General features: G+C 40.9%; 1 protein-coding gene across 1 annotated transcript in view; it reads right to left on the reverse strand.

Annotated features, from left to right (window-relative positions):
• Positions 1-8080: 8080 nt before the first annotated feature.
• Positions 8081-27012, reverse strand: part of ELAVL2 (ELAV like RNA binding protein 2) — a 174964-nt gene continuing 156032 nt past the window's right edge. The window contains exons 6-9 of the mRNA XM_044427723.1: positions 25077-25230; positions 19834-20059; positions 10294-10332; positions 8081-8408 (exon numbers count right to left, since the gene is read on the reverse strand). Coding sequence (XP_044283658.1) covers positions 8081-8408; positions 10294-10332; positions 19834-20059; positions 25077-25230 — 747 coding nt within the window. The remainder of the gene's footprint in view (positions 8409-10293; positions 10333-19833; positions 20060-25076; positions 25231-27012) is intronic.

The raw sequence follows: 27012 nt of genomic DNA on the forward strand, positions 1-27012 counted from the left end.
GCCCCACAACAAACATGGCGACAAGAAGCACTGCAATTTAGCATGTTTCTATAAAACAAGGCATTTGCACGTCAGTGCAGACTGTGCCTGAAAGCACTTGGTGTAATAAACATTGCAATCAGCCGGCAGGAGCCATAGGCTGGTGGCAAAGCCCATGCTGTGCACGTGGAAGGCCACAGGTTCAAATCCGAGGCATCTCTAGGCGGAGATGGGAAAAATCTCAGGCTGAACACAGGAGGGCGGCTGGCTGCGAGGCACAGCGAACAGTTCTGAGCTACACCTTGCAACTATCTGACTTAGGAGGAGGCAGATTTGCATCGTAGACCTTTGCCAGCACCTCTAGGCAGGGCTGGAGAAAGGAACCCCATCTGAAAACCGGGAGAGCTGTTGCTATTCTGCAGTATTGGTCGTACCGGCCACAATGGCTCAGTGGTGCAAGTCTGTAGAAGGGGCACGTTTGTATGTTTGATGCTGGAACTTTCAGTTGATTTCAGATCTTTAGAGGATTACAAAGGGTGCAAACAGTAACAAAAGGATCTCTCCAAACTACGAGAAGAGGTAGTACAAAGGTAGATGTGGAAAGATTTAAGTGATACACACTGGACCAACATTTTTTTTTCTCTGATCAAACCTAATGCAACTAAGTAGTAGATTTAGGACAGACAAAAAGCAGCACAATCCATGGAATTCACAACACCCAGTGCTAGTAATCAGCTTGGAAGGCCTTTGAAGAGGAGCAGGCAAAGTAACAAAGAAGGGCTACTAGTTACCTCCTGATCTTGGATTCTCAGAGGAATCCAGTTGGTGACCGGGATGATGAATTGCAAAGGCCTTGGCTCTAACACTGCTCTGGTTGTGTTCTTTCGAGGAAGGCAGTTGCCATCTTTAAGTCACCCACTGCAGATTCTGTCAGGCCTAGGAGCCGACTGAACACCCTGGCAGGAACTTGGGACACTGATCCCCGTTCACCTCCTACACATTTGTACAGGCTGATTGTCTGTTAGCGACAAGCCATATATTGCCATCACCACATACACCTGTGTCCGGATCTGGGCTGCTTTGGTGGGCAGAACCAGAGCTACCACCCCCACATTTGCAGGATCAGTCCCAAGGCCTGCGGGACCTCTCAGTCTGCCGCTGAGGGCCAGCTGGTAGTCCTGGGGAAGAGCCAGCTCTTCCCTGCACACCTGGCCTCAGCAGCACAGGCCCTTTTGCTGCTGTGGTTCCTGCCTCCTCGTGTTGCCTCGCTGTCGTGCCTGCCTCTTGGCTGATCTTGCCTTGCCTCCTGCCTTGCCGTGTTGCCCCACAGCTCAGGGATTCCTGCAAGCCACGGTTCTTCTCCTGCCTGACACCTTGCCGCGTTTGGTTCCTGTTGTATCATGTCTCTTGCCATGCTGTGTCTCCAACCGTTATCCAAGGCACCTCCACCTGTTTGTCTTCCTGGTTCTCAACCCTTGCCTTGGTCCTGACCCACAGCCTTGTTCTGCCCTCATGCATTCACCTGGTTCCTGACCGTGGCCTGGACCATGACTATGGTGCGGACTTTCCATGAAACCCTGCGTTTGGACTCTGTTGCTCCTGCCTTGTCCCTGGCTGCCCATGCCCTGGTCATGGATCCCGACAGATTGTGGGTCTCTGTTCTACCCTATATTCTGCATGCACAGCCATAGGCTTTCAGTAGATGGGACAGGCCTTTATGAATCACCTGCCATGTTGGTGGCCAACTTCCCTGCTCTTTGCTGGCTGTCCGCTCAGTTCAGTCTTCTTAGAGAAACATCAAACGGGAACTGCTCAGATACTTACCCAAGGGCAATTACTGCTGCCCCAGGTAGAAAGCAAATTGCAATTTTTATCCTGCTGGCATTATCACACAAAACTACATCCACTTATGCAGATTTCATATGACATTTTATGCATATCTCCCATCCCAAATAAATAAAAAATAAAAAAAAACCTTGAAGAAAACCTTCAAATCACTTTAAATGACAAAATTAAGTCTAAGTTAAGCAACACCCAGGAAAGGTGAGATAGGACATACAGTGCCTTGCATTAAGTGTTCACCCCCTATGACTTTTCCACCTTTTATTAATTGTACTATTATCTTAATAACACAAGAGTTTAAAAAACAAACACTAAGGGTTCTTTAAGAAATGTTACACAGACTATCAAGTTTAAAAAATTGCTGTTAAGTCAACCATTACTATCCTTTCTACTCAGTCACATTGACTTTTCCACTCTTTGTTGTGTTACAAGCAGGAATTGAAATTGATTTAATTTCAAGTACCAGTTGTTTACCTAGCTTTTGTGCCACAATAAAAATATTTTTGCACCTTTGCAGTGTTGAATATCTTGTGTACATCAAATGGTGGTAATGCCAATTAAATCCATTGTAATTCCAGGTTGAAACAGAATGTATAAAGTCCAAAGGGTAAATACTTCTGGCAAGGCACTGTAAATATATACACAAGCGCTGAGCAGACAACCTTCATTTTCCAAGTGAATTATTCACTCGAGATCAGAAATTGACTAGCCATTACAGGAGGTTCTGTAAGTGTTCTGTTTTGGTTCTTTTTATGTAACTCCAGCCAGCAAGGGACAAATACGTATTTTATTCACAGTTCAGATTGACCTTGCTTCTTCCCTTCCTCACTTAGAGTAATGGTTGGTACCATTTAACAGGCCCCAAAACCTGTATGATCCAGTGAAAATATTCTGTGCAATATTCACACTGAGGCTAATTATTAATAACCGGAGTTCCCATCTTAACCAGGATAGTTAACAGTTTGAAAACTCTGGTTAAGAAACTTAGTACTAATGATCAGCACCTGTGCAGATTAAGTAATTCACATGAAAATAGAAAGGAGATGAAGGGAATTTAGGCTGTAAAATTATAGTAAAAAACCTATTTTTAATAGAACTTAATTAATGAGGCACTTTTATCTTAAGAGTATGAATGAAGCACTGACTCATTATAAAGGGTGAATTGTATCCACAGAATCCATTGAAGGAAAAAAGGGAGTAAGATTCTAAATTTATTGATAACTATTCAGAACAGAGTAAAAGGGCATACATCTTGACGATTCCATCTTTCCTTCCCACTTAACACTTACTCCTAAATACCTCCAGTGATAATTACACTGTATATTTGACATTTCTAAAATAAGGCCAGAATCCCAATTCACAGTTCAGGGCTAAGCCAACACCACGGAGCTAATACAGTAGCTTCAACAAGGCACTAAAATATTACTTTGCACCATGAAAACAAGAATACTCATTCATATGAATTGCAAATTATTGGTGCAAAGGTTTTCAGTTTTGAGAGTAACTTGCTCTACTTCTACTACATATGGAGATGGGAAGGAGCTATAAAGGCAAGTTTTGATAAAGCCAATTGCCCATATAATGGCAGCGGGCATTCCCTTGTCTGATGGCTGAGCAGGGTAGTAAATGAAACTTTCAAATTTATTACAGATTACCTAAATTCAAAAGGCTTCAAAGATAGATGAAATCAAGCAAGTATTTCTGCAGGAAAGGGGTGGGAAATTTGTCGATGAAATCATCTTCAGAGCCACAAGATGGCCTCCCTTGCCATAGGAGACAGTTTTTGAGTTATCTATACTAATCAATTGGAAGCAGTAGGCAACATACATTAAAGTGAGGAGAAGAATGGCAGGCAGAATTTTACTCCTTTCCAAACTGTTGGAAAGAACAAACTGTTTTTCCTAACTGATGAGATTCCTACTTCAGGCTAATAGCTTCATATAAGCCCCTTTTTCAAAAGATTGTTTGCATTTCTAAAAAAAGTCCTAAATGTTGTATCTAAAAGGGTAACTGTAGCTAGCAGAAGAGCTCGTTTATGTTTTATTAGTTGGACATATGCAATCAGCAGTGCAAATAATTAGGGAAGCCCAATCTGCATTAAACAAGCCCACCCAAGACTGACTTTTCTGATATGTGGATGAAAGTGCCATTTTCTTTGCTTTACCCTTCTTCAAATTTGCAATAGAATCTTGTCCTCAAAAAATAAGACCCCAGTACATTAAAATAAAGAATGCTGAAGACTAATGTGGAAACAAGATGTGACAGAATGAATCAGCACACACAACATGGACCCAAGCTGAACACAGATGAGTCTGTCCACCTGACAGCGAGCTTATTCTCAGGAAAGAATGCCTAGGGTTGGAGTCAAACTGTGGAATGAACAGGTTAAATGCTTTTTAAAAATGTGTGCTTGTCATCCTGCACAAAAGCTTGACAGTACAATACTGCACATAACTACTCAGAAGTAGACCCTGTGGAGCTTAGTTCTACATAAATGTGCAGGATAAACTTGATCATTTTCAACAACTTAGCCAGAAATTTACAATAGTAAGAGCTAGAAGCTTCCCCCCCCCCCCCCCCTAATGTGAAAGCAAAGATTCTGAGAAACTGGAACGCTGCATCTAATCCAGGACTGCCTTTTGTCCTTCGAAGTGCAGCATGTAGATCAGACTAGAAACTTACCTGGAAGAGGGTGGGGAGGAGGGGATTGACAAACGCCCCCTTTGACAAGATGGTGTAGCTTGTCCACTAATCCCAAGAGGCCTTTCAAAGGGACACTCAATGACAAGTTATGCCAGATCCAGCTTAGGTGACCTTCCAGCGAAAGTACAGGTCAGGATGGTTAAGTATTTGCTGCTGTACTGATCTAATAATCTAAGCTGTGACCCAGATTTTGCACACAAGTGGGATGGATTCTCCTTGTAGTGTGAACTGCAAGATCTTGTTTCTTATTACCAACGATTAACACAAGCACACTCCCCCAACACAGTAAGTTGTTTTAATGTTTTCATGGCAAATAAAAACAAAATAGATATACATATGAGTTACTGGTCCAACATAGGAAGTATGCACATTTTGAGTTTTACAGAATTCTTCATTGGAGAGAGACTTCTAAAATTCAGTGAAGCCTGCGTACTCTATTCTCAATCTATTCTGGCCCCAGTACTGAAAAAACTACATCCTCTGGGATCACAATATGACGGTCATTACCTCTTTGAATATATGATGCCCAAGGAAAACCTCACCATCTTATTCAAAGCTTTACTTCTGTATGTCTTGTCCACTGATAATGTATTGTTAATGAGGAAGGGGTACGGGTCTTAAGTATTTGGCAGGCGAGGGGTTGATGATAGTCATTTGTCTGGGAAATAAACAGGGAAGACTGGGAGATAAATGCTAAAAGACTCTAAAGCTTGCTTTAAAATATGGCTAAGAGACTTCTGGTTGAAAGATGCAGATCTTATGATACTGAGGTATTTATCTGGTATTGCTTATTTATCTATCCCCAGTGTTACGCCCTCACAAATAAAAAAACCCCCCTAACTTTATATAGGGTAACTTTTAGAATTTCTTACTTCTGTAAGAGTGCTAATTAATTCGAACATGTGGGTATACTAGTGAGACTATTTTATATGGTGACATGTGTTTGTAAAACCCTGGCCACATGGTGGCAAAACCTGCCCATAACTGATTTATACCAGTTAAATTTATAGTGGTGAATCCTGCTCTTATACTTATGTTAAAAAATCAACAAGTTAAAAATATAAGCAAAAAATAGCACACACTCCAGGGACTCGCATTTAAAACCCAAACCAAACAATTTTAAAGATCCGTGCATCACACTGTTCTTTCCCTTCAACTTTTGTTTATTGATGTACTGAACATGAAAAAGTACAAAGGATCCAAACACAAAAGAAAACATGTACAGCCTCTTTTAAATACTCAACAGAATATATTTTTCTATCCAACAGATGTGAATTAAGTCATACTGTACAACTTCAAATAAATACCAGCCTTACATTTTATTAAGTGCTCTGATAAATAGTGTAAAGTGAAGCCTGATAGACATGCCCTTCTCATCAATGCCTTTTTTTTGCTACAGTAGTATATAGTAGCAAATAATATAGTTACTGTTTTCCCCCCACCACAATGGATCTCTTTGTTTTCTGAAGCATAGAAAGTTTGTGTTAATACAGAATAGTTGCTCAACGCATCTACAATGAGTGTTGCTTCGGAGGCCAATTGATTTGAGTAGCATTGAATGGGTCTAGCATGAAAAGTAGCTTGTCACTTTAGCACACTTTATTCTCCCACAGTATTATGTACTGTACTATACTGAAAATTTATAACTACAGTTCAAAAGAAAAAGAATCAAAAAGCAACTGCAAAGATCATGTACAAGTATGTTATGCATAGCACATTGCTTGTTCTAAGGGGAAGCATATGAGCATCTCAGTTTATACAAAAAGCAGGACGGAACTATATAGTTGTCAGTGCATCCCGGTGAAGGCACTGTAGCCTTCAGCTTTTTAAAAATTTATTATAAGCTAGATGCTAATCAGAAAATATTTGTATTTTTGACCTTAAATTTCTTCCATACATGGTAAAGACTTTATTATTTCCCCAAATAAGTGATTTAAGCATCATACAAAGTTAAATTTCAATAGCATACAGGTATTTATGATTCTGGTATGAAAAATGTAAGGAATTTGTTCAAAACCTATGGTTATACTCATTTTTTTTACCACAAACATATTTATAAACAAAAATGTAGCATCACCATAAACAGCTGAAGCTAGACTATCTACAGACAAAATTTGCAACGTATCTGATACACTGTAAATTCAAGTCCCCAGGACAACAAAAATGAATAAGCAGACCTCAAGTAACAATCTTAATGCCATTTACAAAGGAAAAAAACATACAAAAACATTCAAAATTTGAACATCACTTGGCATGTTAAGAAGAAAAGAAAACAAAAAACAGAAGAAAACTCAAAATATTAGCTGAAAAGAGATTCATAAACAAAAGATCTTATTTACATTACACAAAGCTCAGGTGTTAGCCTTGAACGTAACTTTCAAAATACCTTCAAATATATCCAACGCAAGACTGCTTCTTCCTGGTCTGCCATTGTGCAAACCATGTGCAAACATCTTTTTTTTTTCTTTAAGACAAAACAATTCTTCAAACAATACTGCAAGTACATCACTAAACACCATGAGCTCTATCTGAAGGGAATTCTATAGGAAGAACAGATTTTTTCCCCCATCTCAGTTAATTTAAATTTCTTGCCTGCTCTTATATACTTTTAAATTTTTCATTTGTTTCAAAATCACAAGTTAATGTGAGCCACCTATCACATAGTAACCAGGATGTTCAGAGACTGCACCAACGATTACAAAATCAAAACCAGCAGTGCTTTCCCAGTGATTCCACTTCTTGAGTAACAAAGATCTCTAAAGAATTTCTACATCATAAATCTCTCTAAAGTGTTTTTCCCCCAACCACTGCAAATTTCCTGGTAAGTTTTAAAAGCTCACTAGGTGTCATATGAAGAGATTTCTCAAAGTATTCAAGTCAAAATATTTGTTCCAGGACCTGTAAAAAGTTTCTCCAAATTTTCTCTTTTTTATAAAAATAGATGCTTTGTTTTTTTTAAACCCACATCAAAGAGGCTCTTATCTCTTTGGCAAGGTACTGCTTTACGAAAAGTTCTCCATTAATCTTACAATAAGCTTTTATAATGCACCACCCCCCTTCCCCAACCCAAATCATAATTACAAAATAAATATTTTTAAACTTTATAAATAAAAATGTAAACTTGAAAACATTTTTCTTGAACAGACTAAACAGCAAGGCATTAAAGTATAAATCAAACACAACGTAAGATTAACTAACTCAAGAATTATAACACAAAGCCTCAATATATCTACTCACAGGTTCAAGGCAGTCGTGTAAAAGAAATTTCTTCCCTTAGCTCAAACATTTTAAAAGGTCCGCCTTCTTCAAAGAAGGCAATAGAATGCATTGTGACAGGTAAAAACCCTGTACCTCTTGTCCATATTCAAACATAAGATATTTAAGAAGTTATAATTCAAATACTAGCAATAAAAAATCTCGCATATTCTTAGGATGCTAGTCTTTTATTCCCCCATCTCAACACTGACTTACAAAGACATTTACTAATGTATAAAGTTTCTTTTAACTTGCCTTTGTTGAATAGTTTTCAAATATAAATTGGATTGAGGGCAACTGATTAGGCTTTGTGCGTTTTGTTTGTTTTAAATGAGACCTGCAAAACTCTGTCTCCAAGGCGGTATCCATTCAGGCTGGCTATTGCCATGGCTGCCTCATCATAGTTTGTCATAGTCACAAATCCAAAACCTTTGCACTTGTTCGTGTTGAAGTCACGGATAACCTTCACGTTGGTGACTGCTCCGAAGGGTCCGAACATTTGCCACAGGATGCTTTCATCTGCATCGGGAGCTAAATTGTACACAAAAATGCACCATCCCGTTCCCGCGTGTCCTGGGATGTTGATCCCAGCCAAACTGGTCATTCCATCAATGGTCATTGGAGAAAACCTACTAAGCAATGCAGGTGGGGCAAAGGGAACAAGGCAAAACAAAGACAGAAGATATTTAGAAGATTAGCACAAAACATTCATTTAAGAATGCATTCTGTTTCCACATATCAGCATGCTGAACGAGTTAACCTAAGAACATTTCTGTCTAATTGTCGTGCCCTAAGAAGGCAGTTGCTTCTTTCTTTTGGCTTCTGATTTTGCTGGAGACTCTTGTTGAAAGACACTTATATTCTGAGTGGGCAAAGCATACATTCACTGTTACAGCACAGCGCTTCTCAAACTCTGTGCCGGGACTCACTAGCACGGCTCAAGAAAAAAAGCAATAAGTAAAATAAGGCCCCCAGGAGGCCCCTTTCACACTATTCTGCGAGCAGGTCATCCTGATTTTCTCCGTTGGGTATAACTGAATGACCCACTCAAGTGCTGACACACAGGCAAACTGTCTGTCTTTGAGGAGCTTCCCAGTTGCACTTCAATGTGAGCAACTTCCCTGGAAGGGCCTCCTTCCAGTGAAACATGCCTCCATCCAAGTTAATTCTGAAAGACAGTGAGTCTTCGTTAGCAGATTTCTGGGAAATATTGTGACTGATGGGTTCGGGATATGGTTGGCCAACACCATCCAGAGTACTATATTAGTAATTATTTATAAAAACAAACAACCCCCCTACAAACCCCCCCCCCCAATTAAATCATAGAATGCTAGTATGGCAGTGGTCACCTAAAATTAGAAATGAATATCTAATTCTAAATTTAAGAGCAACAAGGCTATGTTCATTTCAGGAATATCTTGGTCAATTCCTTTATTAAAGCTCCATAAAACAGTAATTTTTTGAATCCTCTCCCTCCTGCCTTTCCCATATGAATTTGGCCATGAAAGCACTGACAGCAACACTTCTGATGGAAATAGCAACAAATGTATTTGTTTTTAATTATTCTCACCCAGCCTTACTTAACAGTCACAATCAATGGTGAATTGGCCAAAGCTCGCCTCAGCCACTAACTCAATACGTTGCCTTAACGCAGTTGGACCCTGCCATGGGTGCTCTGTAATTTGGACCCTGGGGTTGTTCTTTCTTGAGAAAGAGTTGATCTGCCATGCCACATGCTCTGTTTCAGAACAAAGGCTCTATTGCCATGTCTACAGGACAGAGCTCTAAAGGGCTTATCCAGGCAATGCATGGAAAATGCTGGAAGCACTCCAGAGCATCACATCAATGCTATGATATCCGTATCCCTGTCTTAAGGATATCACTGCACCATCAGCTTGCCTAGACACAATAATGTTTGGCACTGAAAAAGGACTAGTGATACTATCAGAGGGCAAAAGTAGACCTTAAAGGTGCAGCGACATCTCCCCGCCCCCATTTTAGCTTTAGAGAAGTGCAGGGTTAAGATGGATTAGGACCATAACAGGTGAGTCTTCAGCCCTTCTCTCCTCACTCGGTACCAATCCAGCTTGGCCCCCACCACCTGCTATATCAATTGCAAAAAAGAGTGATCCAGTAGCTACATTTTTAACATAGTGCCTCTTGATCCTAGTACTGGAAGCTGTTCCTTAAGTTCTTCCAAAATCTAAGGTGATGCTATAAATGACAATACTACAGTCATTAAATAACAGGCACTAACTGTACAAGGATGACACTCACTGAGACACATGAGCAATACTGAAAGTGCAGCAACCAATGAAATGATGATGTCAAGTTAGGAAGTGGTAAAGGATGTACTTAATGACTTTTGTTCTATGTCAGAGCATGCAAAGGTAATTCAATGTAAACCATAAATATGTTAAGGAATACTGTTAAAAGGTACCAAGACTTTCAGTGCAGGCACAATTTGTCATTAGCAAAGCTAGTTATTATGGACCTAACACAATTCCTCATTACCTCTTTACTCCATAAGCCATATTGAGCAGATTGTCCAACCTGCAAAAGACATTAGCAAAGTGTTCAGTCTTCAGTTATTTTCCTCTGAAGTGTCAAATGTTAGTATGTCTTGAACGGTTTCTCACAGAACAGGTTTACAAGCCTGTGAATACACTACCGACAGGTATTATCTGCATTTGCCCCATCCCCCCTTTGGCTAGTGACAGAACCTTCAAGTATTTCACAAAGCCAGCTCTGATTACATTTCTGTTAGGTATTTATGTAAAAGAACAGCTCAGCCTCAGAGGACATTGAACAAGACTTTCACTGCAGTGCTATCAAGACAATTAGGTGTTTTAAAGTGACAGAATGTCTATATCAAAATGGTTCAGAACATGAGTTTCATCCAGAGATCCTTTCAGAAATCTTTACAGGAAGAGCTAAACAATATGTCTAGTCTCCTATTCTATTATCATAAAATATTTGGGCTCAAAGGTTTATTTACTCATTCTAAACAGGTTTATTTATCACATGCCATCCTATAACCAAAGCTATATATTCTAAAACCCAGGAGGAATTCTATTCTTTGGTATTTCTGATGATCAGAAAGCCTGATTTCACACATAACAGCAGGATTTGCTTAGTTTAAGTGTAGCTCCAGACATCTTAACCCACAACAAGCAGCACACAGTGGTTTATCTTTAAACAACAAACTCCACTTTGAGGCCATGATTTGAGGTCGAATTACAAATTCAGAGTTACTCCTGGTTTGTTTTTAAGCCAAGCTTCTAACAAATCCACAGAGCCAATCCTTGTCCCTATAGGTAAAACATAGACTGGGTTTTCATTCCATGACAGTCCTTGACATGTTGTCTGGAAACTCATTTGGTAAAGGAAGAAAAACCCTTTTGCTCAGGCCCCTGCTAGCACCAACCACCCCACAAGTGGCAAAGTGGCACTCCTGGATGTTCCCCACTAAGATCATGAAAACCTTCTGCTTCCTGTGGGTTTTTTGGTCATGTCTTCTTTCACAAAAGCTAGCTTCATGGTCCCTGTTTTGACAGCTCCTTTAAAGTGCTGAAGTGGCACATCAAAAGGGCTGTTGGCGGTTTGGAAACCATTCTTCATTTTTATGATTACTGTTGTTTTTGCAGAGCTGTGTGGCAATCTGAAGCCTTAGCTGAGTCAGTGTCCTGCAGGAAAGGTACCTGCTCGCATAACACAGAAGGTCTCAGCTGTGGACACTGGCCTCAAATGGTTCCAGATAGGCTTTTCCTTCTTACCCCTTTCATGGTTAAACTCTCCTGTTTTTGTTATTATTAATTACATTTCTATACCACCCATAACTGAAGCCCTCTGGGAGCATCACAACATTAAGTCACCCATTCAGATGTCAACCAGGCTCGACCCTGCTTAGCTTCCAAGATTTGGCAGGATCAGGCACTTCAGGCTTTATGGAAGCTCTCTGCGTGTGTTTTGCTTTGCTTTACACTAGACTGTCCTAAGGCTGAGCTTGCCTTTCCAGTTGTTCGCAAGATTCTAGATGTTTAAAAACATAGAAAAGTACAAGCCCTCATCCATTAAAGGAGCCTGCATTTTAACAGTGAACTGTCAAAATGGCTTTTTTTTTAAAGGATTTCTCGACAGAGTTCACCCTAGATTCTTGACAAGGACATATCCATTCATGCCTGCATATGCCCCAGTGAAGGAACCATCAAGAGCTCTGCCAAAACAAACAACAACAACAACAACAAAACCCCTTTAAAAGAGTTTTGACAAGTGTGGCAAGTAAGAACAGACTTAAAAGCCCCTCTAGGGTTCTGCTTGGGAACTTCGTCAACCAATGTCAAAACAGGGATCAAGAAAGCTGTAAGTCACAAAAAGCTAGTGACAAAAAATGCTGTGGCAAGCTGAAAATGGCTTGTGATTGTGGCAGGGAAGGGAGGCAAGCTGGTACTGCTGCAGAGTCCCCTGGGATACCTGTGGGAAGAACAAGGAAGGGGAAAGGGGCATAGGTGAACAGTTCGTGGTGAAATGGATTGCACATCAGGTAGATGACAGGTTGTCTGGTGAACAACCAATCCAGTATGGCTTACTGCCAGGGTGCTTTGTCATGACATGTGAATGCACCCATCCCCACAAACACAATGGCATACACAATCTACCATCTCCCTGCAAAACAAAATGGGAAAAAGAACCATGGGAGCATCAACTGTCCAGAAACACACAGGTAAAGAAACCCTAATGCCTCAAATACCCACTTCAGCACCTCATAGGAAGAAATCTTACCCCATAAGCACATGGGAAGCAAACCAAGAACCCACATACCAAAAGGTCACTCACAAGTACAGACAAAGCAATCTTCTACTGATGGTTATGTTCTCTGGGATGCCATTAGGTACTGGCAGAAGTGTGGGGGAAGCAGGCCAGGACAGGATGAAGAAGACATGTGTACTGCGCTCACCTGCAAGACTGGCTCACATTTGCTCAACAAACCATGGTTAAAACAAATATAGGTTTAGCCCTCTGTGAAAATAGTGATCATTGCTACAAACTGTGTGCACTTCAGGTTTGTTTCACACGTTTGAAGTTTTATATATTGTATACACTTTTGGTAAGCTGCCAACAACACTGCCAGGAATTGCGAAGAATTCATCCACTAGCATAACTTGAATGGAAGCACAATTTTAACAGATTTAACTTACTGAAAATATACCTTCCTATGCAAGCAAAAAAAAAGTCATTTTACACTTTAACAGTGTAATGGAAGCAGAATTTATATTACTGCTGGGTCACTATTAATTATTGTTGAGATATCAGAAGCCAGGCTCAGCAAGATGCACTTCCTCAGAGCAACTCTCTCACACTTTGCATATTAATCATATTTAAGTGAAGTGTTGGCACCAACATTAACTAAAGCTGGGACTGCTCTCACTACAGAATGGGGAAAGAGGAAAAAGCACACTCTTCCAAAGTTGACTCCCCTTCTTGCCGTTTTGTGTTAAGCCTGCAATGAAATCCTATGGCATATTCAGAAAGAACAAGTTCTAGAACTGCCAGCATCCCTTCAGGAAGCTATGCTTGCTGGGGCTTGCTGAAAATGGTAGGACTTTTTTCTGTATAAACATCAGGAGGATTCAGCCCTTAGATTAAGGGAGATCCAGCACTGTAATGAAAGCAACAAGATGAATCAAGGTGGGTGTCAAAAATGGCTTGAACCAAGACCCATAATGAAGCTTTAATTTTTTACTGAAACTGGAACATACCCTGAACTATGATCTGAAACTCTCAGTTAAACCTAAACTGGAACTGATCCTCGAAAGATGCAAAATGGCAACTTACTGGTTTAGAATAATGATTTGACTGAAAGCACCTGATGTAATCATGCCCACTGGCACCACCAAAGCCACAAAAAAGCAGAAGCAGCACAGGAAACATTTATATCTTAAGATTTACATATTTTAGGCTTCTCTACCTTCTTTAAGATGCTGTATCCACATTCTTTTAAATGGCTCGGCCTGGGAAACATAAGACAGCGACTGGAGACCTGCCGGGCCTTTAGGGCTACCATAGCAGACTGGAAACAGTCTAACTCTAATCCTTAACCTTTCAAAGAAAAAAAAACCTCTTTGCTGAACAACTTCTTGCTTCTCCACAAAGACCAGCTGCTCCAGACAGTGCAGCAGCTTCAGTTGCGCAACCAAACATGTGCAAACTCCTACACATGCTCAGGGCATTTCCATGGAGTGGAAAGACTTTGGAATTGGCCTGGTGCCATATGCCAGGCAGTGCTAACACCTCTTTGCTAAAGCACAAGTGCTACAAAAAGCTGACTCAGCTCTGGCTGCATGCCAGAACTGGTCAGAGACAACCTCTACTCTAGTCCAGCCTGCCTTTCCTCACAGATATAGTCAGAGCAGCCGCTCCATTACAACTTATTCACCCCATATGTTTGTGTGTCTCTGTGTGTAGCGTCTGGACTATTGTGTGTGTGGGATCTGCATTACGTATGTGCATAATCTGGTTGGTGTTTGGGATGTTTTTCCTGTGGTTCTGGGGTATTTTATGTGCACATGGTTTTGGAGTGTGTGAAACAGGGTTCCCCATATTTTGCAAAGGGTTCCTGCTGGCATTCCAAGGGATACACTCATTAGGGATGAGTGCAATGAGATGCAAAGGGATGCCCTTAATTCCTCCTGACCACCCAGTCCTTGCTTGCAAAAAATGTATAAGGAATTTTGTATTGTTCCACTTCCAAGTAGGTCTGCCCTGGTGGATTCTTTGCGATGAATATACAATGGGATGGAATTCTAGATCTTTTCAGAATGTGCTCTGTGTTCCAAAGATTCCTTTTCTGCGCAGCTCCGAGAACATCTTATTTGATTATCATTCATTGCTATTAAGGTTGGATGGACTTTCTTTTCCTTATCACCACCTTGATTGTGGAATGGGAGCTGTTGCTGGAACAGGAAAATGTGGTTCCAAAGGCAGTTTTGTACAACTGTGTGACTTTTGCACTACTTTGCCTGTTCCAGCTTCCACTTTCTCTTTTTATAGTCCGGGTGGCTGACTCTTGGGCTTTCAAAGACTTCCCCTCATGACCACTTGGCTCTGTCCGCATTGAGCTCCCTTTCCAGCAATTTGACTGGTTACCAGCCTCCCTTACACTAAGCTTGTTAACATGTTGTTTACTAATTTGTCCTATTGTCTGGCCAGCCAGACAGCAGATCCCATATACGTGTGTGCTGTATGTCTCACATACTCAACATAATGCAGTCTTTACACGTAAGTTATTAACAGGCAGTCCATGATTTTTTACTACAACTTCTGCACCTCTGGGCCCCTAATAAGAAATACTCAGTATTTGACACAGTTCCTATAATCTTCAGATATCCGTGGTAATTATGCAAAATCTGACTTGCACAATTATAAAAGTGGAGGATTATGTTAAGCACTTGATGTATGGAATAAATTACTTAATTACAAAAATTGTTCTAGTGAAGAGAAATTGTCACCTAAATGTAAGATATATGCAATGTTACAGTGCTGCTAAATTAACAGGTACCACAGAAAGAAACATTCTGTGGATAAGAAAAGAGTATTTCTAAAGAGAACTAAGCGTTCTGTGAAAGAAGCATTGCTTTTCACGATCTCAGTACTTTCTTTGGTCAAGTGTGTTTTGCAAGTCTATCAAACTACACTAAAGCTCAGTTTTAGATTTTTCTCATCCAGCTGACACCCTGGTGAACATTAAAGTTTTTTTTTTCTCTCACTGAAAAATTTCTGCAAACAAGTTGGACCAGGACTGACCATGTGGTGACAAATGGCAATCACTCTTTCAACCACCACCACGGTTCTTAACTTGTAAACCATGAACATCTGATAATTTGAAACCATTTTGGGGAGCAGAGACATGTTCTGCCAATTGGGCATTCAGAGCGTTGTGGTGGTTGGAGCACTGGTCTGACCCAGGTTCGAAGTTCCCTATCAGCATGAAGCTCACTGAGGCGTCAATCCCTTCAGGAGTCACTGAAGTCAGTCACTTCAGGAGTCAGTCAGGCCTAGCCTACCTCCCAGGGTTGTTGCTGTGAGGATAAATGGAATGCAGAAAAACTATGTAAGAATCCTTAGGCCCCTTGCAGGAGGAAAAAAGGCGGGATATAAACACAATGGTTGTAGTGTTGTTTTCATCATCACCATTGTCTACTTTTACTAGCTTTAAACCAATTTCAAACATTTGCGAAATTCATCTGCATTTGTAAGCATGCAGACATTAGTGAGAACCAGGTTTTGGATATTCAGTGCTAGACAAGCACATCTGGAGAGCATGGAAAGAGAGAATATTCACAAGAAATTTAGCGCCTCTACCAACCTGAATGCTTGCTTCACTTCTCTCAAATCTTTGGAAAGAAATCATTTTTAGTAAAGTCAGCACAGCAATCTGCTTTGATAGCAATCTTGGTTCTCTCATATTTCAGCTATTCCCATTTTCCTATGCTTTCACCCAAAACATGTAGTTTATAAGAAGGAAAAATACTACTTCCAACCAATACAAGCCAATAGGTGGAATATAGAAGATGCTGCATTTCTAAACAGATACTATCCATCTATTTCTGCAATTGAGAGTAGTAGCCATTACTCTGAGCCCTGGAAGTTCCATACACTGCTTGCTGATCAGGGATGTTATACAATATCACAGCAGCGAAGTAATGATTGAATCACAACCTGGCAGGACTATCAATGCTTCTGGAGCATGCACAATAGCAGTTCTATCAAGGAATCCATGGGAAAATGCAGGTTTAACAACATTCTACTCTTCTCAATGGGCCATCAGAACCACAGGCCCAAGTGCAACTGGTTTAGCTGTGTAAACTCTAATTTATGGGCTGAGCAAAAAGATACCCATCGGCTGAGCAGAAGGACCCTCATAATGAAGTCAACTTTGCATAGTATTGTGTTGGTAAGATTTAAAGCAGGTATTCTGAGCAAGTTTTCTTCCAATTTCCTAAATCATCTGAGATTAAGCCAATTTGCAAAGTCTCTGCAGTGAACTGTCAAATATAGGGGCATGGCAATTATTATTTTTTAAAGATGCAGGCTGCAATGTTCCCAAAAGAAAGTCTAATGAAGAAAGTGTACCTCATGAATTCACACAGCATGGCAACGAACCCTACACTGTTCCTACGTGCATAGCTTTTTGTGCAAACTTACCGGTTGAGTGATCATGTGGCTATGCGGGCACCGTGGTCCCATGTTCTCTGATCCATCCTCCCAACCTCACCACTTATCCTGGCAGCCCCAGCAAGCAAAATCCTTTTCTTGCCTAGGGACTGCAGCAGCCCTCTTCTGACTAGTCTGTTGCAGCCCTGAGGCGGATTCCCCTTTCCTCTTGCCAAGTATACCTGCATATCTGCAGTGCTTTCCAGCTGCTCTAGTCCCTACAGAGACTTTTCTTAAATGAAAAGGCAGTTCTGCCACAATTCCCTGTTTATTTGTATATTGTCTCCCTATTTCCAAAAGTAAACAGGGAGACGGATACATTGCTCAACCAATCAGAATAAAGTAAGCTATGAAACATCTGTTATTAGGGAGCTAAGGATGACAGAGATCAAAAGCTAGAAGCCACCATTTCCGCGGCTGTTCTTGCCAGGGCACTCTATGGTGTTTCCATTGCACAACAGTGGTAAAATAGCAATCCTGGGTCCATATGACTGGAGAAGCCAAGCTGAAATGAAGAGACCATTGGATCTCTCTGTGGGTTTCAGAAATGCAGGAACTCCTGAACCGGGCCCAGATGACAAAACAGACTTAAAATCGTATCACCTTGGGTTCTTGCAGATCATTACCTCCAAAGTAATGATCTACAACTACAATGGCTGAAGCTTTTCCTCCACCAGACTTAGAACTGGTAAAAAGCCGGCCTCAGATGCAAGTGAACTTTCCGTGCCCCCAAATTCTTCTACAACTCAGATCAAAATATGAATTACAGCTTAATTCCTGGCTTCCTTTCCACTTGTCCTGCTTGACCTCTTTACCCCATATGCCAGAGGACCCCCCCCACCAAACCCCTCACTCCCATCACCTCAGCCAGCAAGTAGCAGCAGCAGTGCACAACAAAACAGAATAGAAGGAAACTTGTCCCTTACCTCCTACCTCTTTTTTACCTTGCTGCATTGAAAAACAGTGCGCCAGGCCATATGACCCAGGGACTCACTGGAGATGTTGCTGCAGTACTTGTAAGCCCTTAGGAGGGCAAGAAAGTCTCCTTCCTCTCTTAATATGCCACTGCCCATTGCCATAAAAAGGAAGAGGAAGGAGATGATGGCTTGCTGCATGCTAGTTTCTTGAGTTTTGGACTCTGAGAGGAAAATGTCTTCTCATTTTGGAGAAGGAGCCTGAAAATTTTTTTGAGGTGAGCAGGACAGAACTCTCTGGGTGGAACCAAATTCACATCTCTTTCCATTTCATTTAACACCTGGTTACAGAGGGCAATAAACACTGGCATTCTGATTGTTTGCTTTTTAAAGAAAAAGACAGTAACATCATAAATGCATTTTGATTTATACCAGTAAAGGCAGGAGAAGTCAAGAACGCATGGCATCATTACGTTTTCTAGCATTATGCAAATTCCAGCTAGTACACCATTATCCCCCTTCCTTTTCAGAATCAGTTGCCACCATTTCTACTCCAACGAATATCACTCATAATGTGTATGTTTGTAGGCGATATAGGGGAGAGCTGGACCTGTGCATCTATGTTAAAGACTACTTGGGGATTTCAAAAGGCCACAGGATATTGCGTGCCCCAATCCTGGCAGTAGCCTTTTCTGCAAAAGTTTATTTACCTCTTTTCATGTCAGTGCAGCAATTCCCCAATGACCTTACTTCAGGCACAGTGCATTCTGGAATTCCTCTTCCGAGCAGTGCTACCTCTGCCCCGGCACTCAGTACTGGAGCAGGCAGTCTGCCTATGGAGAAAGGGCAAGTCTACTTTTATTCAATATTCAGCGGTTTGACAAGAGAATCCTTTGAAGAAAAACCAAACAAAAGAAATGGGGAAAATAAAACCAAAATTCTCTAGAAAGACTAAGAAATCCACTGAATACTGAATAAAAATAACTGCCTTTTACTGCTCCGGTGGAAGGGCTCACTAGAATTAAAGTTTTTATGGGTGAACAAGTTCATAGCACAAAATGCAAGGAATTCATTTGAATTAAGTTACTAGGTTAAGCCTGCTAATAGCCAGATGCTCAAATGATCATAGTAAAATTAAGCCCTGCACAGTTGTTTTTTCAAAGTCTTACTTTTCTGAATATTCTAATGTGCAATAGGTACACAGTGAATTGTTTGGTCCAGTTTCTATTCTACTTTGCATTTTGATATTATCTCCAGTTGGTTAAAAAAACCACATACTTTTCTGAAATCTGATAAAATAAGAGCTGACGCAAACCAAGTTTAGGACATGCTTGGGCATTTGTGTCTGTGCTTGCACTCAAAGATTTCTCAAAAACAGTGCTGAACTGATAAAACCTCTAAGCACTTAATGTAGATTAACATAGCATTGTTTCAATTCTCACCATCTGTTCTTTTCACTACCCTAGAATATCACAGGAAAAAACATATGACTGCAAGCTCGGTGTCACAGGAGCAGAGACCTCTGCTTAAAACCCTGCACTTTTAGCCGTAGCAGTAAGGTAGAGGAAAATGGAGTTTTTCCAGCAAAGTTTTAGGTATGTCAAGAACAGTGATTGATATACTGGAAATTGCTTACTTTAAAAAATTAAAAATAACCCTAACATCATGGTGCAAACTGGAAAAAGAACATCCCTGCATTGTTTAAGTGTTACTAATTAGGTGCTTAAAATCATCTGTTTTTAGCTGCCAACAGATGGCACTGCTTTTAAATAAGTTTACTGCTATGCGTTTCAAGACACAAAGAAAGTTTAGAAATGCAACAATTCATGTGAGGAGACAGGAATTTCTATAAGGCCAGGATGAACTGGTCAAAGGGAAATTCTGGATGGAAAGCCTGACTCATAGGATGTTATACATTTCCGCTTACCTAAAACGTTGAGCCTGCTGAGCTAGAGGTCCAGGATACCTTCTGTTTGGAGATTGGTACAGCTGGGAGAGGATGGCCTGATTTGTTTTTTGGCTTGGATTGTTGGCAAACTTTACAGTGATTGGCTCTGTGGCACCTGGAGGTTTCTGCCCATTCAAGCCTTTGATGGCTTCTTCTGCCTCAATCCTCTTGTCAAATCGGATGAAGCCCACACCCCTCGAAACTCCTGCATGAAAGCAGAAGGCACAACGCTCATTCATTGGTAGCTCTCACAAATTATTCCAACTACCCCAAACCACCGCATGTTCACAGCTACAGGTTTGCAAATATATGGCCAACAAGACACATGAAGGACAAGACCAACTTCAGCTGTGAAACAAGCAAATTAAATATATAGACTATACAGTACATTTGAAACAAGGAAGGAAGCTAAAGGGGGATCCAACAAGAGGATGTCCCAGTGCCTGTGAATTTAGCAGGTGCACCCATGATTGGGGCTCAGAATGCTGAGAAACACAGTGAAATAACAGGAAGTATGAAAAGACCGAAAGAATACAGTGGGAGCTGGGTCACATTCAGCATTAAGTTAATTTTTAAGAGTAAGGGATCCAGAAGAGCCATAGCTCGGTGCTCAAGCACAGGCTTTGCATGTCAAAGGTCCCAAGTCTAATCTTTGGCACCTCCGAGCAAGGATAGGTAACAGTCCTATCTGAAACTAGAGAAGCACCTTCAGGTATTTTAGCCTACAATTCCCACCACCCATGACAACTGGCCATGCTAACCAGGGAAAATGGGAGTTTTAGGCCAAGACATCTGGAGGGCCATAAACTGCCCATCCCTGTGCTAAAAGGTTGCTGGTGGTCAGCAAGAAAAAATCCCATGACTCCATTTAAATGCAGCATCCTATTTATACCGTGTAATCACACATGTCCTAGCTAATACCCTTTCCCATGCAAGCTCCTCTTTCCTCTGTTAATGGTGGTATCTGTCCAATGTTAATACATTCCAGGATGTGGTGGGTGGAGGAGAGTGCTCTGAACCTAGCTTTCCTAACTTCAGAAATATTGAGGGTTTGTGTCAATCATGGCAAGGTCAAAGTATAGCATAGGAGGGAAGGATGTGTGTGTGCTTGGGGGGTACAGACTATAGCAGGGGCGGACAATCCAAGGTTTAGGAGCTGCATGTGGCTCTTGGAGTTCATTTTGCAGTTCAGTGCCCACGGGCACCCACAGATGCCCACTTGCTGCTCACTGCCTGTGGGTGCTCACTCTCAAACATCCGACATTTACCATATGTGGCATTTCTGTTAAGTGAGTCTGGCCAACCCTGGACTATACCAACACTATATCCTGACCCTAATTAGGGAACAGATTATGTCAGCACCTATCCCCACCAAAAGAAGGAAACACACACATGACAATACCATGAGAAACAACACACCAGCTGGACAAAGGAAAGTCACCAATACATGCATGTGAAACACAGTAAGGATTCAACATTTTGATCACATACACACCGCCTTTCCAAAAAACAAAAACAAAACCCCCAAAACCATGTGCATCTGCGGCTACATGATTAACTGGCAGTGATTCCACTTCATAAGAGTCTACCAAAGTTCAATAAAAGATACAAACATGTTTTAAGGTTTTTGTATCATTACAAGAATACCCTCCTCACAGGGTAGTTAATGGGTTTGTTTGTTTGAACTGTTTTATTTACAGAATTAAAAGGACAAGGGGAAGCAGTATGAAAGCCCAGGAAGGAAAAAAAAAAGACTGTAAGCATGGAAGGATGAGGGGTAGGGTTGGGAGGAATCTGTCCCCCCTCCATCGATTCCTCACACATCCTAGCGTGGGAGAGAACTGCTGTTTTTTCTCTCTAAATGCTAGGGAATTTGACAGAAATTGTGGGAAACCTTGGGGAGAAACATCCTATGAACATAGGACTTTAAGAATGACAAAAGCGTTTTAAGACTAGTTTTTATTCACTTAAAATAGGCAGTGTAAAGAATGTTATGAAAAGGCATTAGATTCTTTTACATACACTAAGACTTTAGATATTTCCCTCATACACTGTGTAAAGAAACAATATTCAAATCCAAGGCACATTTCTGCACCTAGAGAGTATTGCCATTGATATGACAGGCACATGCTAGGCATTAGGTGCCTTGTACACTGCTCTTTTTTTTTTTAAGTACTTTGGAGATCTAGCATTATGCATCAGATTATTTTTTGGATCTGACCCTTCCTTTGTGGTCTACCTTTTCACTTTCCTGCTCAAACTGCCTGACACAAATCTCTCAGGACAATGATTGGACAGATACATGAGGGAGGAGGTGATCAGTGGCCATGAGCCTTGCTGAGAAGCTTGGGCAGAAAGGAGATCTTGCACCCATCCTGCTGGAGGGACCCTCGGGACAGCTGGTTTGCCACTGTGTGTACAGAGTGCTGGACTAGATAGAGCTTTAGTCTCAACCAGCACGGCTTCTCTCATGCCCTTATGCTATACACATGGATTCAGGGGTAAGTTGGGTTCCATGAGACTTACTCTAGCAGCACTGGATTGCAACCTAAGGCATTTCTGCTTTCTGAGAGGGGTAAGCATCATTAAACAAAGTGGGTCCCAATTAGGGTTGGACTGTTTTGTAAATTTCAATCCACAATTTATATTCTAATGTATAAATGAACAGAATACACTTTCTGAAAATGTTCATGTATCATGGCAACCTACCCTGGCAGGAAGTCACAGCAGGTTGATGGCTGCGCTGGCAATCCATGGTACATCTCACACCTGACTGAGCTTACTGAGTGTTGCTGGCTCCCTCCCTCCCTCTTGGCTCCCCTGTTCTATCAGCCACTGACAGACCCCACACGGAGGAGCTTGGGAACTTTGAAGGGACTGTCAAAATTGGGATTGTGGAAGCTGGCTCGCATGATCTCCAAAAATAAAAGGAGAAGGTTGGGGGGGGGGGGGGAAGCAAGCAAGCCAACCCTGCTCACAATTGCAGTAGGGACTGCAGCAAGCCAGGGTCAGCTGTTGTCCGTGCTGAGGGACACTTGCCAGGAATGGCAAGGTGTTTTTGCCACTGTTGTCAAGTCAGTCAGCAGTGACTCTCTAGTAGGTCTGGATGATGCAACATCCAAACTTAAATCCCAAGAACAAGCCATGCATTTATCAGGGTGGCTTGCAGCCCATAAACAATTTTTCAGTATTCCTAGGACATTCCAACACATGTGGGTAGCCAATCCATAGGTTATCTTTATTACTGTGTGAAGCTTAGGCCTGCCAAAACACTATTTCATGTATTATTTTTCTCTAAAAATGTTCTTCTTCAATAGTTTCCAAACATCTGAAAATTTGACATCTTCAGAGAAGCAACAGCAGCAGATTTAAGTGCAGAGATGTGGTCTGAAAATCTTGCCCTCCTCCTCTGACAGCTCCTGCCACATTACGATTTAAAAGTATTCCAATAACAGGAGCACTGCTGCAGTGAAGACTAATGCATAAATGAGGTGAGGAAGTGCTATTCACAGTACATCACTACATACTGTAGCTTTCCTTACACACATCCCACCACTTAAGAATGACAATGGAACTTATACAGCTCAGAGTTTTAGCATGGATTGTTCCAGACTATTAGACTAAAGTATAGATTATCTGGTTTCAGATGCTGATTCTGCCACTAAGTTTCCAACCTGCACAAAAATCAATTCAACATGCTGATATAAATTCAATTGTATATAATGTATATTGGATTGTGAACATGGTGGATGATCATTCACACAGTCCATACACACCTGACCTAGCCATAGAACTGTCTTTGAAGTAACTCTCCTACTAAGCCTTTAAGGATACAATCCTGTGCATGTTTGGATAGAAAAATAACCTACAACTCTAAACATACATAGGATTCCATCTTAACATACTTCTTTCTTTTTTTGCAAGCTGGTGGGCACAGAAGCATAGGTATTAGGTGTGCTTGCATTGCCTTTAACACAACTGTTTTACAAACTGACAGGAGTTTAAAAATTAATTTGCAGACCTGATGGTAGAACAGTGTCATGAAAACCTCCCAAAAAGAACCTGGTAGGCATACAGATAGCCCATGCTGCCTTGTTCATAATGCCCATGGCTGGTACAAAAAATGAATAATGTGTCAGCAAGCCTGGAAAGGCTTGCCTCCTGGAATTAGCCCTGCCCTGCGGCTTTCCCAAAGGATCTGACTTGTCACTTTAGGAACCACAACGAAGGGCTGGGCATGCCTTTGCTCCTATTCAACAGGTTTCTTCTCATTGATTTGAAACAGGTACACCCTATTTTAAATTTTTGCTGTGAAATGAAGGCAATACTTGATATTCAAATATCTCTCATTCTATCCAAAGAAGAAGATGCTCACAAATTTGTGAAGCCATTCTGGAAAGTGCATTTGGGTCAATGAAGACTAGGTGGTCAAGGCTGTGACACCTGGAGATTATGCAAGTCTTTTTTGAAAGTAAAAGCCTGCTTCCTATTTTCCTAGGATCTTAAAATACACAGAATAAAACATTCTTAAACTCTTGAAAATGAGGAAGGATGCACCCTATACACCAGCCTCCCTAATGGATTTGTCTTTTCCTTTTGGAGGAGAGAAAGAAAATGTGCCCGCTAAGTTGGCACTGCCTGGAGAAGCAAGAATGAGTTTGAAACAAATGAACTGTTCAGTATGTCTGCATCAAATCAATATGCCTTTCATACTTAAAAAAACCCAGTAGATTTGTTTTCCTCTGGCTCTAACAGTTAATATTTTCTTCAGCAGGATAATGCAACTTAAAAAAAATGCCTCAGTTTGGAGTTTGTGTAGTCTTGGCCTAAGAGAACTGCTGAGCACTTCCATGTAAGATTCTGCTTTCTCTTGCTGTTATCATTATTATTTTAAAGACTGTGTATAAGCATTTCATAAGGAACAAAGGGGCTATTTCCACTCAGTGTCTTGGAAATGAAGATCACAGAAGCTGTAAATTTGTTACAAGGCATGAAACAGTCTTCATACCTGCACCTCCAAGGTGGAAATGACTCAGGCTGGCTGGCTGACTACACTCAACAATGTGTTTTTGGACATGCATATTTATGAACAATTTCAGCAGAAAATTGTATTTTCTGGCCCACATGTGCCTTGGATATGTTCTGGAAGCAAGACTGCTGTATTGGAAGGAATACTGTGGAACCTGCCAGGCTGAAAGAGTGTAGAGCAGCTTTCTACTTACCAGTGACTTGGTCAACTAGAATACGGGAAGTAATAATACGTCCATACTGGGAGAACAGCTGCTCCAGTTCTTTCTGAGTCATAGTTTTTGGGAGGCCACTGACATACAGATTTGCATCTCTAATAGAAGCTGAACTTGGTCGCGCATAGGAAACCTGTGGAATGAGAAAATAAAACAGGTCCAGTTCTTCATGAAGACTGCTGCATTAGAATGGATGGGGAAATGAAATCACACCACTGCCACCTTCATATAAAAATGTAAAAAGGTGAAGCCTAAACTAAGAACTTTCTTTCCAAGTGTATGCCATAATATTAGGTTGCATGGTAGACCTTATTGTTTGTTCCATGGAAAATCTCATTTGCTAGAAAAGAGATGTCTGTCACCCTGCTACTAAGGCCCATTATTAGGGATTATAAAGCCTGTTTCTATTTTAAGTTGAAAATTATGAGAAGAAAACACATTTAGCACTTGAGTTAAATTTTCTCTCCATAGTGCATTTAAAGGCTTTGGTACAGAACTAGCTACCTTCCACATTTTTCTGACCTGACAACCAAAAGCAAGTGGAGTGGGAAAGGGGGTACTCTAGCTTGCTGGAAACTGCTCAAAATATTGGTGCAAATTTGAGGCTAAGAACTGCCTATCTCTAGTGCACACTGCACAAATAGGGGACTACTTCAGATTCAAGTTGTTTTTCTTATGGTAACATTTAATATGGAAACCACTCTTTTCACAGGATATACATACAATCCAACTAGGCCATCTTGAATTCTTTGACATTTAATTGAGCAATTTGCACAATTCATGCAAGCTTCTGCAAATTATGGAGTGAGGCCTGAGGTTTGCACAATTTCCCCCAGTTTTAAACAATTATGCAAATCATGGCCCATTTTAAAAATGGAAGTCTGCTTGTTGGCTTAACATCCACCAGATCAAACGGACATGAGCACAGGGTTGGTGGAATGCAAGCCATGGGGATAAGTAGAGAAAATCCATTTGATTTTCATCCTCACCACCCAGCACTGGATTCCTTGCACATTAAGTTACACAGCCATGTACCATCTCCCACCACATGCAGGGCAAGTGAGATCAGCTAGCCCTGATACGGGAGTACAATTTTCAAGTACCTTTTCCAATTACTGTGTGAAAAAACTTTCCAGGTTGTTTCTTGTTATAGGAATTTAACTTCATCTTATTTTCTTTTTGCAAAGATCTATGTACTCAAGTTTAACCAGAGAGCCCTCTTATGACAAGAGTACAGTATAGTTAACTATGAACATGTAACACTGCTTAATAGAAAAATATATTTTTCTCTGTGTACTTAAATTCTCTTGAAGTTAATATCCAAGTTCTGCTTCAGCAGAGAGGCTGCTGCTTTTAGCTTAAAGTAATGGCTTCTTTTTGCCAAAATTACATCAAGTTCTTTGTTAAGTGAAGCCAGGTAAATTATTTCTTGTAGTATTTCATTTATCTCCATCAAACTGCCCGAAATTAATATAAGATCTGGAATTGTTGAAGACTTTACCACATTAAAATTTCACTTGGGCAGTTATGTAACTCACTTATACAATACACCAAGGAAATTCCACCTTTAAAAAAAACAGCTTTGCTTGTTTTTAAGTTGTCTAGCCCTTTCAAAACTTAGATGTATACATTTGCTGCTTGTGCAGCATGGACTGCCAATTCCCCTGCTACTGGAGCCATCAGTGACCACTAGCAACTACTTCTAAGGGACCCCCAGAGCTCTTCCCTGAGCAAATATGCCATCCACTCGCAAAACAGCTCTCTGGATCTAAGCAAAATATTCTCATAGGGCTGCCTTTGGTTCTGTAGCTGGCTGCCCAGAGGGAATGAACAACAGGAAAATGGATGGGGAGCAGGGTTCAGAAAGGTAGTACCTGTGTATCTGTGTCTCTTCTACCACCTGCCAATTTCAGCC

This window comes from Varanus komodoensis, unplaced genomic scaffold (assembly GCF_004798865.1).
Source record: "Varanus komodoensis strain SLA01 unplaced genomic scaffold, ASM479886v1 scaffold19, whole genome shotgun sequence".
Taxonomy (NCBI): Eukaryota; Metazoa; Chordata; class Lepidosauria; order Squamata; family Varanidae; genus Varanus; species Varanus komodoensis.